We start from the raw sequence: 13,604 nt of genomic DNA on the forward strand, positions 1-13,604 counted from the left end.
AAAAAAAAAAAAAAAAAAAAAAAAAAAAAAAAAAAAAAAAAAAAAAAAAAAAAAAAAGGAAGCAAGAGAGAGAGAAATATTACCTTGATATAAATCATAACATGATATAAATCTTAACATTTATATTGAATTATTTAAAAATATTAATATAGTAAGTATGAAAATCTATATTCCTTAGGCTAAAATTTGTTTTTCAAGTACAGGTAATTATTTTTCAAATCTAGGTCATCGTCGATTTCGTTACGATTAACATATAAAGTTTTTTTTACGTAATGCTACAATAGTTGTATATCTTTAAAACAAAATGTTCCGTATTTAAGAAGGAGAAAAATGACGTTGAAAAAAACGAGAAAAAAAAACGATGATGAACGATAAGCAATTACGGGGGTTGGAGAGCGGAGTCTCCTATTTTTTGTTAGAAAAAAACTGTAAAGAATAAAATAAATACTTTTGTTATTATTTTGAACTTATCATAAGATGATTCACTTGTGTGATTGTTTTTAACTGACGTTATATAAGATAATTTTATCAAAAGAGAAGGTAGCATAAAAAAATTTAAGGCAACATAACATAAGGAAAAAAATTTAAACTTCCTCTCCGTAATCTTCATACTAGTCCTAATATGTTGACTATTTTTTAAATATCTTATTACGTTATTCGAAAATATATTTGCATAAAATTTGGCCTCAATGCCCCGAACCATTCTCTAAATTAATATAATTTTTAAAGCGAGTGTGACATCACTGCTTTGTGAATCAGTTTTGCATTAACGCTTCATGGTAAATTCTGTTTACCATGAAGCATTACCACCATTAATATTTAGTCCATTAAAATTATACTTTTTCTTCGGAAAAAATAATGCCCCAAGCTTTGTTATATTGCATAAATACTACCTGAAAACTATATCATTCTCTTCTTTATGCGTCCCCCTTTTTGGGGGGAAATGGGGGCGATATGAGGTAGAGAATTGAATTTGTCCTGGTTAGACAAATGAGACAGTGTTACCGATGCATTTTTTTAAAAATCCTGAAGTTAAAAGTCCTGAAGATTGAAGTCACTCCTAAGGAGCTGTGATGGCTATGGGGAAAGAGCGTTCACCTTCGAGTGAGGTGAACCGGGTTCGAATCCCACCAATGGCTGGTCGATACGAATCCGCATCCGGCTTGCAGCGACCACAGTGCTGACGTGAAATATCCTCAGTGGTAGATGGATCACGGGTTAGAATCTTTTTTACAGTCAGGCTAACCTTGGGAGGTTCTCGTGGTCTTCCTCTTCATGTAACGCAAATGTGGGTTTGTTCCATCAAAAAGTCCTCCACGAAGGCAAAATTTCTCCCGATACTTGATCCAGGAGTTCCATTGTCTTCTGGATTGGGTTCAAAACTGCAAGACTACGGAGTTGAACATTAGAAGTCGTAAACCCAAAATTTGGGTTGGCTGTTTAACGACGGTTGTGCCAACCATTCTTTTTGTTCCTCAACAAATGATTATCAAGTTTAAAAATTCGTTTTAAAAATTAGAAATTTATGAAAGCTTGGGATTATAAAAATATAATAAACTTCAAAACAAGAAAAAGCTTTTAAATAACACATTTTAAGAAAAATTGAACTGAAAACTATACTTCGATTAGTTTGANTTAGTTCCATCAAAAAGTCCCCCACGAAGGCAAAATTTCTCCCGATACTTGATCCAGGAGTTCCATTGTCTTCTGAATTGGGTTCAAAATTGCAAGACTACGGAGTTGAACATTAAAAGTCGTAAACCCAAAATTTGGGTTGGCTGTTTAACAACGGTTGTGCCAACCATTCTTTTTGTTCCTCAACAAATGATTATCAAGTTTAAAAATTCGTTTTAAAAATTAGAAATTTACGAAAGCTTGGGATTATAAAAATATAATAAACTTCAAAACAAGAAAAAGCTTTTAAATAACACATTTCAAGAAAAATTTATCTGAAAACTACTTCGATTAGTTTGAATCGCACTAAACTATATGAAATAAACTAATTATATGATTTCCTGACACGACTTTCAAAAATGGCAAATAAAATTTCAATTAAAGTTTTGGGAGAAATAGTCGGTTTTCTTTTTTTCTCAAAATGATTAGTCCCGATGAGGTGACCCAGGTTTGAATCCCAGTGAATCCCCCTGGTTGATACTAATTCTGGTCCCGGCTTACACTGACCATAGCGCTGACGTAAAAAGATCCTCAGTTATCGACGGATAATGGGTTAAAATCCCCTGGTCATCGGGCTAACCATGGGGAATTTTCGTAGTTTTCCTCTACGTGTAATGCAAATTCGGAATAGTTCCATCAAAAAGTCCTCTTTCGTTTACGAAGGGTTAGTTTGTGCCAATACTTGATCTAGGAGTTCCCTTGTCTTCTGGGTTGGATTCAAAATTACCAGGCTACGGAGGTGAACATTGATAGTCGAAAACTCAATATTGTGTCAGCTGTTCAAAGCCGGGTATTAAAGAAAAATAAAGTATACCGGCGAGAGTCGCGGTGGCTCAGGAGGTAGTGTTCGCCTCCCAATGAGGTTTCTCTCGTCTGATTCCAATGTTTACCCCTGCTCTTCAATTTGTTTCTAAAATACCAAGGCCATAAAATCGCAACAATCCTGCCGACTGCCACAGAATTATTGTGGCGAATCGAAGCAGAGACCATACGAAGCCGGAAAACAACATGGAACCGCGAAGCATTGGGTTCGTGTGGGTGAACCGATTAGCCGCTGCAGGCAGCTAGTTTAAAATTAAAAAGTATAGAAAAAAGGATTTAAGGTGAAACCTAGATTAAACCATGAAGTTTCAAAGACTGAAAAAAAAATTTAAAATATCAGAGAATGCTGCCAAGGTAATGGCAGAATTATAAGGATTGCGCAAAGGGAAATTTATCCTGCAATAATTTGCTTACATTTTGATATTTTAAAAACGTTTTTTTCCTGCATTTGGCACTTCATGATTTACTTTTGGTCTATTTAATTCATTTTTCTCCAAACTTTACATTTTGAGCCGCGATGGCTCAGGGGATAGAGCATTCGCCTTCCAATGAGGCGAACCGGGTTCGAATCCCAGTCGATACGAATTCCGCATCCAGCTTGCACCGATCACAGTGCTGACGTGAAATATCCTCAGTGGTAGACGGATCATAGGTTAGAGTCCCCCGAGGGAGGTACTCGTGGTCTACCTCTCCATGCAACGCAAATGCGGGTTAGCTCCATCATAAAGTCCTCCACGAAGGCAAAGTTCTCCCAATACTCGATCTAGGAGTTCCCTTGTCTTGTGAATTGGGTTCAAAATTACAAAGCTACAATTACGACGGTTATAAAATAAAATAAAACTTTACATTTAAATTATCAATGGAGGTGAACCAGAATTCGCCTTGTAAAGTTTCTCCCGTGGTATAGTGTCCTCTTAAAAGGGCTCTCCCAGAAACTTTGTCCGGGATTCGAAAATTCGGACGAGGGAGAAGTCTTTCTGATTGATTCGTTTTATTTACATAATTTTACGTTCCTATTTATTTTAAGTAAAAGTTAACGAGCTCCGGTAAGAAAATAATATTGACATTATCTATATAGTACTGCATGAATATCTATATATATATTTGTCTTACACGGCGACAAAAAAAAGCCTCATTACAACCCCCCGAATGGCAACGATAGAAATTCAACCAATGATTGCCGCTAAAAATGTCACATGCCAAATCGAGCTGAGATGGCTCATCATATAGCGCTTTTAAAAACGGAAACTAAAATAACCAGAGAGAATCAGCTGCGGCAANTCTCAGATCGACCCCTGCTTTTGTTAAATAGACCCTTGGGGGTCTATATAGACCACTTTGACGACCTCTGGTGTAGGTGAACCGATTGGTCGCTGCAGGCAGCTAGTTTAAAATTAAAAAGTATAGAAAAAAGTGATTTCAGGTAAACCTAGATTAAACCATGAAGTTTCAAAGACTCAAAAAAAAAAAAAAAAATTAAAATATCAGAGAATGCTGCCAAGGTAATAGCAGGATTATAAGGATTGCGCAAAGGGAAAGTGATCCTGCAATAATTTGCTTCCCTTTGATATTTTAAAAACTTTTTTTTCTGCATATGGCACTTCATGATTTACTTTAGGTCTATTTAATTCACTTTTCTCTGAACTTCACATTTTGATCCGCGATGGCTCAGCGGATAGAGCATTCGCCTTCCAATGAGGCGAACCGGGTTCGAATCCCAGTCGATACGAATTTCGCATCCAACTTACACCGACCACAGTACTGACGTGAAATGTCCTCAGTGGTAGACGGATCATGGGTTAGAGCCCCCTTGCCGTGAGGCTAATCGTGGGAGATTCTCGTGGTCTTCCTCACCATGTAACGCAAATGCGGGTTAGCTCCATCATAAAGTCCTCCACGAAGGCAAAGTTCTCCCAATACTCAATCTAGGAGTTCCCTTGTCTTCTGAATTGGGTTCAAAATTACAAGGCTACGGAGTTGAACATTATTAGTCGTAAACCCATAAGATTGGGTCGGCTGTTCAACGACGGTTCTAAAATAAAATAAAATTTTACATTTTAAATTATCAATGGAGGTGAACCAGAATTCGCCTTGTAAAGTTTCTCCCGTGGTATAATGTCCTCTTAAAGGGGCTCTCCCAGAATCCGGGATTCAAAAATTCGGACGAGAGAGGTCTTTCAGATTGATTCGTTTCATTTACATAATTTTACGTTCCAATTTATTTTAAGTAAAAGTTATCGAGCTCTGGTAAGAAAATAATATTGGCATTTTCTATATAGTACTGCATGAATATATACATGATTATGTAGATTATACAGTAATAAGTGCCGAGGATTTCCCTGGAAGTCCGACTGTAATGTAAAAAACACCATCACGCTTCAAAGAAGCAAAGAAGGACTGAAGTACATTTTAGAAAGATCGTTCTCTGTCAACAACCTACGCCTTTCCAGATAGCCGTCTGAACTTCTCTACCTCATTAATTATATCCCCCTGGGAAATACATCAAGAAAATCTATTTTTTTTTTAAATTCCTTTAATTAACCGAGTGATATTTCGATGAAACAACATTATGTTTATTTATTTATTTTTAAGAGGTATATGTTTCTTTAGAAAGAAGTATATTTTCTTCCCCTTTTAGAAGAGTTATGATTTCCTTTTCAAGTTAAAGTGACCAGAATCATGTATCATGATTTGAGGACAATTCAGCGAAACGTACTCGAAACATTTTACGAATTGAGAACACTCAGATATTTATGGACAACATTCATATATGTGTGCAACAAAGAATTAAAAAAAAAATTGATAGCTATAACATTAGGTTCAGAATCATCAAACTTGATTTCATCAAGCAATTCTGAAATATGTAATATTCCGCATTTGAACCAGAGCCGGATTATACCTTTCGTAGGCCCTAGGCATAGCCGTTTTTGGGCCCTCCCCTCCTTCCCCCACTCCTCCCCTCTTTTCAAAATATATGCTAAAATTTTCTTGCATATTTTTTTTTACATTTTTATTAATATTCGACATATTATTAATATTTGACATTTGATTAATATTCGACATTTTTATAAAATTTTACAGCATAATACAAGATTTCGTTGAATCCAAAAATCGCAAAAAAGTAATATATTAGATCATAAGATTCTGCAAAATAATTTATTACAGAAAAATATTATATTTTTATTTGTATCTTCATAATTTTGTGCAAAATACACTTGTTGTTTTTAAAGCTAAATTATTTTTGTCAACAAATTTTTTTCTCCCAAGTTTTTCGTAGGCCCCTGAATTTCGTAGGCCCTAGGCACGTGCCTAGTGTGCCTATAGGTTAATCCGGCCCTGATTTGAACACATGTAAAATGAATGATTACATGATTATTAAAATTTGTTTATTTTTTGATGAAATTATTTTAAAACGAGTATGATGTTTTCATCTGTTAATTTTTTTTTTTTTTTGGTAAGAAATAACTTTCTTGTTGTTTGGAAACATGCGCATTACTCATTTTTTTCGTTTAAACATGATACGTTATGGGGAAATTTGAGAACGCATGTTAAAAATTGAGGACATTTTCTGTCTTCAAAGAGTTTGAGAGTTTTGGAGGACAATCAATGAAATTCGAGTACTGTCCTTAAGATTTGAGGACGTCTGGTCATCTTAACTAAGATGCCGATTTCTATTTGTTCCGTAGGGAAAGCATAATGAAAAATTGATAAGGTTGAATATCAAAGAGCCAGTTAAAAAATTACGTAATCATGATTTGAACACTTTAAATCCTTCCAATTATTGTATTTTTTTCATGACCATGTTAATGTTTTTTTGGGTATGGTTATGTTTTTTCTATTTTATTTCATTTTAAAGGTTAAAGCAAAATTGTATTTTTCCAACACATGGGGATATGCACGATGTGATGATGCATGCAAAATTGCATTTAATATATCAGCCTATTTAAATTTATATGAATAAAAAATATTAAAAGTGAACTCACCAAACTGTTATAACAATATGCCTTTAATTTTAGAAGTTTAGTTCTTATTTTAATAAATGATTACTGATCAAAATAATTTATGTTCGCTACTAGATCTTAATAAAAATTTCGTGTGAAAAATGTTTTATGCTAAAAAACAACAATTATTGTAAAACAATCATCGGGGTTGGTGAGCAGCAGGGAGCAGGGGACTTAGTTATTAATAATCAGGGGTCTGTTTAGAAGAAATTTGGGTCCGTTAACGGACCCTTCACAAAATATCTTTCCATAAAAACGGACCCTTCACAAAATATTTTAACTTAAAAACGGACCCTTCACAAAACGATTTTTCTTTTAATCGGACCCTTCACAAATTTGTTTATTTTAATTATTATTTTGTCAATCGAATAAACCCTTTCCAGGGCAGAAAACAAGAAAGATGGATGTAAACGAATTAAGTTTTGTCTTCGGCAGACGATTTTTCCATTATTCCTCCTAAATGAATATTCTGCGTTCAGCAGTATAGGCTAAATACCAAATATTTGTATGTTGCATCTCTAATTTAGAAGCAGCAATTGTTGTTTATTTTTTAAAATTTAATTTTTTTAATTATAATTTTACAGTGTTGAGCATTATCATGTATGTCTTTACAATTTAAAAACTCCTTGAGAAAGTTTTTTTTCGCAATAACGGAACCTATTTGCACAAATTCATAAAAGCGGACCCTGATTGAAAAAATGAGAGTAATTTTTTCACAATTTCACGAAAAACGGACCTTTCACAAAATGTCTGGACAAACCCCTGATAATTGCTTATCAGGATAATCAATATACAGATATAACTATAGCAAAAATTATTCGATACAGGAAAAGTTCAAAAAAAGTAACGAAACGTTGAATTGATCAGTTAGAATTTGAAAAATTAATTAAATTTTTTCCCATATTTTATAACAAGTTTTTTCTCTCCCCATTATGGAAAGCATTTGAACCATTTCCCTGTCTGCTATGACCCTTCAGGGCCTTGCAGTCAGAAAATTCTTAGAAGTCCTGATGATGTTCAAAATATTTTTCTAAATAATTATTGATATTGTTCGTTTTTTAACTTAATTTTAGTATTAAAAAGTCGAAAACATTATTTCCTATCTTATTATACAGACCAAACTGAAAAGAAGGCAGTATATTGTTTCTGAATTTCAAGGGGTTCGACAAAAAAAAAAACTTATGAATCAAAATTATTGCGTTAGAAAATACGATGATTGTTTAACTGGGGCCCTGACATGCAAAATTCTACACGTCTACTACTAATAACCACATACTAATGGCTTAATAATTGTATAAAAAGTTAAGCAACAGTATAAAAATTAAGTGAGAAAATTAGAAATTTTTTTTAAATTTTCAGTATTTGGGAATAAAATTCTAAAAAGGAAAAAAAATAAATAAAATAATTTATTTTATTTATTTTTATTGTTAATATTAATACAACAATATTAAGGTTTTCTGAATACATTAAAGCGAGACATATTTAATTTTTTTTTCCTAAAGAAAAGGTCAAGGAAAATTGCTGAAATGAAAATAAAATTTTTTTAAGCAAAATTTTGTTTAGGAAAAAAATATCTGAAATTAAATATTTTTAGAAGTAATCTAACAATATTTTTAGAAGTGATCTAGAGTACAAGAAAATATAATTTTTTTTAGTTTAAGTTTCTTTTTAAAAAAACACAAATGCAATAAGTAATACTAATAAAATAAATAAAATGGAAAAAATAAGATAAATAATAATAAAATAAATAAAATAAAATAATAAAATAAAATGCAATAAAGAATACTGCAATAATCTTTTACAGTTGCATATTTATTGCACAAATTTGGAATCAACATTGCTTTCAAGTGTTCCTTAAAAATACAGTCTTCAGTCCAGGAATAAGTTAGATTTTTTTCATAATTAGTGAATAACTAGTATATTATACGTGGAAAAATGTTTTGTTATTAGCATTGTTTACGGCCATTTAATAATGATATTGTACACTCTGAAGTATTTTTAGCGATTATAACATAAAATTTACAGTAAATGATAGAAAAGTTATGAAATAACCATTTGGCTTGATTTATCAAATGAAACTAAGATACCTAAAAATGTTAGAAAACAATTTTTTGAAATTTCTCGAATTCATCCTTAAAAAGTATGGCAAACAAAAATCAAAGAAATATTTTGAAATTAACTTTATGAATAATCAACCATAAGTTTTTCGTCGTATGTATTCTATGTCAGGGAAAAAAGTTTCATATTCTTTTTCATTTTTGGTCACCGGGATTGTTAAAAGTAAAACCATATACCAGACAGGTGATTCTTAACCCTTTTGCGCAGGTGGGGCACCAGTATTCTTTTTATATATTTTTTTCTGATGCTCTAATTACAAGTAAAATTATATTTTGGTAATTTTTAATTATAAGAAACAGACTGATAGCTACTTTCAAATTTGTTAGATTTTATCGGAATTATATTTATACCAAAGCATAAAATCCCCCCAAAAAAAAGCACGTAGTATAAAAAAAAATTTTCCCAATCATATTCAAAAATTTATCATTAATTGATTTTGTAAATTAATGAAATTTCAATAATGAATTACTGTTTCGATTAAATCTAATTAATTGCAAATAACGGAAGATTTGAAAATTATTATTTGGAAGTGAGCCTTATTTCGAAGATTTTTATCTTAAGCGCAGAAAGAGGCATCGATGTTCCTTGTTGTATTTCATAACCATAAATCGTAAGGTACTAAAGATAATATTTTTCACTTATTTTGACCTAAATTTTTATAAAATAATGAAAAAAGTCTGAATGATATATTTAATGAAAATTCTGTGTCATATGGCTAAAGTTTAACTTCGTATTCTTGTAGCATTTAACTCAACTCGGATGACAAACAAACATCTAACTCTACGCACTGAGCAAATTCGCCTTTATAGACAATTGTTTTAAGTAAAACTAGCATTACCATAAAAAGTAAAACAGCTAAATCCTCTCCCGGTTACCTCGGCGAGAGTGGAATTGTAAACTACGGATCTGTTTACCACAATTTTTGTAAGCATTGTGAACAATATTTAAATGAGCTAGACAACATTGAGATTCGAACCTAGGTCACTTTCCTCAGAAGCGAATGGCGCTCTGTTTCCAAAACTTTCCCGTGAAAAATATCATAATAAAATAAATCTAATCCTCAATTATCAAAAAAGAAGAAACAGTTAAGATATATATAGATAAATATTTAATTCATGCATAGATAAAGACAGCTATCACCGGAGCTGTAATTTAAAAATTGCCATAAAATTTTTTTTTCTTCATTAATTACAACAGGAGAAAAAAAATTATTCCATGTTTGCATAGAAAAATCAATCAAATCATTATGGAATCAGAAATGATTGCTTTAAAGGGTGCATTATACAGCACATTATACACGCTTGCATTATACAGAAACTCTCCCTTTACAAGTGTAATAAGTTAAGTAAAAATTTGCATGGAAAGTTACAAAGACAAAATACAATATTTTCAGAAGTAAGAGAATGTTCTTTTAGTTTGCATTATCCACAAAAACTTATATGCACACATTATTTGCTTTTATCTGTCAATAAAAGTTTAAAGTATGTAAAAAAAAAGGTATCAAAAGATGCAATTACAAAATTATTTACCTTTAATCAATTCTACTTCTTCATAGAACATCAAACTTAAGAAGTAATTATTCCAAATTTTCCACCAAGCGGCAACACACAACACGTCTCCGAATGCACTTCAAGGTCTCCAACAATCCACATAGTATTCCATATCAATCCGAAACCCCATTCTTAATTGATAAAAATGATGAAATTAAATCTGGAGAGGGCGTGATACCCTTCGAACAGAAGAGCGAGAGAAAGAAGAAGGGGAATAAAAAAAAGAGCCGGTGCAAACAGACACTTGCAAAAAAGGCGCTGACAGACAGGATGCTAGAGCAGGATAAGCCCTGTGTATGGAAGAACGCAAATGAAGATGAAAAAGACGAGTTTCCGCTTTTGCAAATGCTCAACTCCTTTTTTTTTTCTTCTTTCGCTACTCGATTTCCGCGCTGGAACTCATGCTGGTTTGTAATTCGAAAAGTTATGCCACTTCCTCTTTTGTAGTTGTGTGTGTGATAAATATGTTGTGGTTCAGCTCTGCGATGGGGAGATTATGTTATCTTGAGCATTAGTCATAATATTCGTCGATACATATTTGGGTTAAAGTCGGGTTATTTTCGAGTTAGGGGTGTAATGGAATTATCTCAATAACGCGCTTATTGTTTACAGATCGAGTTTTACCTGATAAAGATTTTTTGTTTTTGTTCTTAGGTGTTTACTTTTCTATTCAATTTCATTGCCGCAATTTCCCCACATATTATCAGAAAAATTTTTTTACCACATTTTTCCGTTGACAAGTTAATTTTTTATGACATTTGCTTGTTTGTTTGTGATATTTAAAAGTATTTTTCGTTGTCTTTCTATTTATAGTATAAGCTAGGGGTGCACAACCTGCGTTCTTCGAATGGTTTATGTGCAGCTCCCAGCTTCATGTAAATAATTTTAAAAGACTGCATAAGTTGCATAAGGAAAATTCGTTATTTGTATTGCCCCTATTAAAAATTGTGTGTTATATTTAATTGGTATATGAAAGCGAAATGTTTTGCCGTCCTCGGTTCTTGAATCATTTTTTTTTTTCGTGTTGCCCTCTTACAAAATAGGTTGTGTAACCGAGATGATCTCGAGCTCACTATTGAAAGGTCCTTGCCCGATTAAATATTTAACGTAATACGCGTAAAAATCTTAATTTTATTTTATTTGCAATTTATGGTGAAATGGCTTGGTAAATACCAGAAGAGGTACACATCTGGAAATGTAAAAAAATAGCTGCTACCGAAAGCATTTGCGACTTATATCCAAGTGTATTAGATCAGCGGTTCCAAAATGGTACTCCGCGAAACTCTAGGGTTCCCTGTTAAAGTTAAAATGGTTCTGCGAGTTAGTACATTTTGTAACCAGTCACGAGGTTTTGAAACCTCTGTTTATATTTATAACAAGCCTATAATTCCTAATTTATTTAATCTTTCGGTTGCCATAATGAAATCATTTCAAGAGTAATACTAATTAAACAGAGCAATTTCTTAAAAGAAAATATAATATTACTAATAACAATATATTGAAAAAATTATGAAAAGAGCAAGTATTTTATGAAATTTTGTATTAGAATTTTCCATTACGCTTTTCAAATCAAAGTAAAATAATTTGATTCCTTAATAAAGAAATAACCATTTCAACGCTCATAACAGTTCTTTTAAGTTTTCTTCTTTAAGTAAACCATAATTAGTTCATTCTTATTTTATTCATTTTCTACTTATGTATGTACCTCAAAAACAAATTCATAATTAGACTGCAGATAGCACAGCGACATCAAATTTTACTGTAGGACATAAATCTCATTTTAAGATTATTAGTCATGAAACGATGAAAAATCTTCATTAATCTAATTAAATATTTCAAAAATAAGTCTATGACGTTTACTATTACCTTAATAAACTTTATAAACTTGGGGTTCCTCAAAAAGTGAGTTGATTACGAAGAGGGGGATGGCTCCCCCTCTTTGGTAGTCCGACGACCTGCACTTTATGGTAGAACAGTTTAACGAGGACTGATCCCGCGCATCCTCGGTTTCTTCGCCGGCTGATCAAAATGGTCAAACACAGAATTATCAGTTTTAAAATAATGTAAAAAAAATCGGCATTAATTTTGTTGCTTATCTGTGAAAACTTGAACCTGAACTGAACCTGAAATCTTAAACTATAACCCGAAAATTATTTCAGCTTACGAGCCCATGCCGGGTCAGGTTTCGTGGTACGGATCTCTGTCTCGGGCTGAGCTTGTCTCAACTCTATTGTGCACTCTCAATATAAGCTGTACAAGTTAGTCAATCAATATTGATTGTCAATCACTATATAAAATCAATGTTTGGCCAATGATGGTATATACATAATTATCATAGTTCTAAGAAATAAATGTTCACCCTCTTTTCTTAGTTAATCGGTATATAAATTTATCAATGAATTTTATTTGCTTCTCTTAGATTGTGGACTCATTGATAACAGGTCCGTTAAACATGCGGCTCGCCGACTATACAAAGCAAAGTATCGTAAAACATTGTTTTAATCATCAATTTAGTTGTCAGTATTTTCCAGCAAATTAATCAATAAATAAATATTATTATCTTTAAAACGAATAAGTAATAACAGTGGGAATCTATCCTTTCTTTATTCTTTCTTTCTTAACGTAGAATTCGACTGGAATCTTAAAATAATGATTAAAGTTATAGTCTGCTTCGATAAAATTTATAAATATTACTAGCTTTCACAACAGTTTTCGCTGAAATCTTCAAAATAATTTTTTGTTCACTAAAATACCTTTACAATAACTTGTCTTCATATTTTAAATATTCAAAAATGCTCTTTATTGTTTTTATTATCTGACTAAACTTGAACGGAGTTTTAGTCTTCAGAATGTGCACATTTAAGTCAGCAAACTGAAATGCTTTCCGAATATACTTGGAACACCTTTCATTTTACAGACAAATAAATTGTTTATGATTAATTAAAGGACGACTTTTATGTGATTAACCTCAAAAATGCTTTTTCAGATTTTCTTAGTATATTTATTAGTTATAACATCATTTATTAGTTTATTGGTAACCAATTTTGAAATTTGGTGAAAAGAGTGTTCCGTTTTATTGGCAAAGCACTTCAAATCATACAACTCTATAACCTTCCGTCGGCAGTCCGTTGAAATCATCGGCCATTTTTGAAAGCTCGATCACGTCAGGGTTATATATTTGCGTTAGAACACGTAATTCGTAACTTATGGCCTAATTTGTTCAATTTCATTAATGTTGCAAGATAACATGACGTAATTTTTAGGAAATTTTAAAAAATTTTATAACTTTTTTGCTCAGTAAATATTTTTAAGATCTATATTTTATTAAAGAATTAAGATCAAAATTTCAAGTATTGGTAAGTAAAATCAGATAAATAAAATGAAAAAAAAAAAATACGAAATAGATTAACATAAGGTCAGAAGTAATAAAGCTAGGATA

The 13,604-nt window shown here is 31.9% G+C and overlaps 1 protein-coding gene across 1 annotated transcript in view; it reads right to left on the bottom strand.

Moving 5' to 3' along the window:
- The window catches only part of LOC107449171 (Rap GTPase activating protein 1), a 67,828-nt gene extending 57,210 nt beyond the window's left edge, over window positions 1-10,618 (bottom strand). Inside the window, exon 1 of the mRNA XM_043039489.2 lies at window positions 10,145-10,618. Within this exon, the coding sequence (XP_042895423.1) occupies window positions 10,145-10,175 (31 nt within the window). The 5' untranslated portion in view covers window positions 10,176-10,618. The remainder of the gene's footprint in view (window positions 1-10,144) is intronic.
- Window positions 10,619-13,604: the final 2,986 nt, after the last annotated feature.

This window comes from Parasteatoda tepidariorum, chromosome 1, assembly GCF_043381705.1.
Source record: "Parasteatoda tepidariorum isolate YZ-2023 chromosome 1, CAS_Ptep_4.0, whole genome shotgun sequence".
NCBI classification, from domain to species: Eukaryota; Metazoa; Arthropoda; class Arachnida; order Araneae; family Theridiidae; genus Parasteatoda; species Parasteatoda tepidariorum.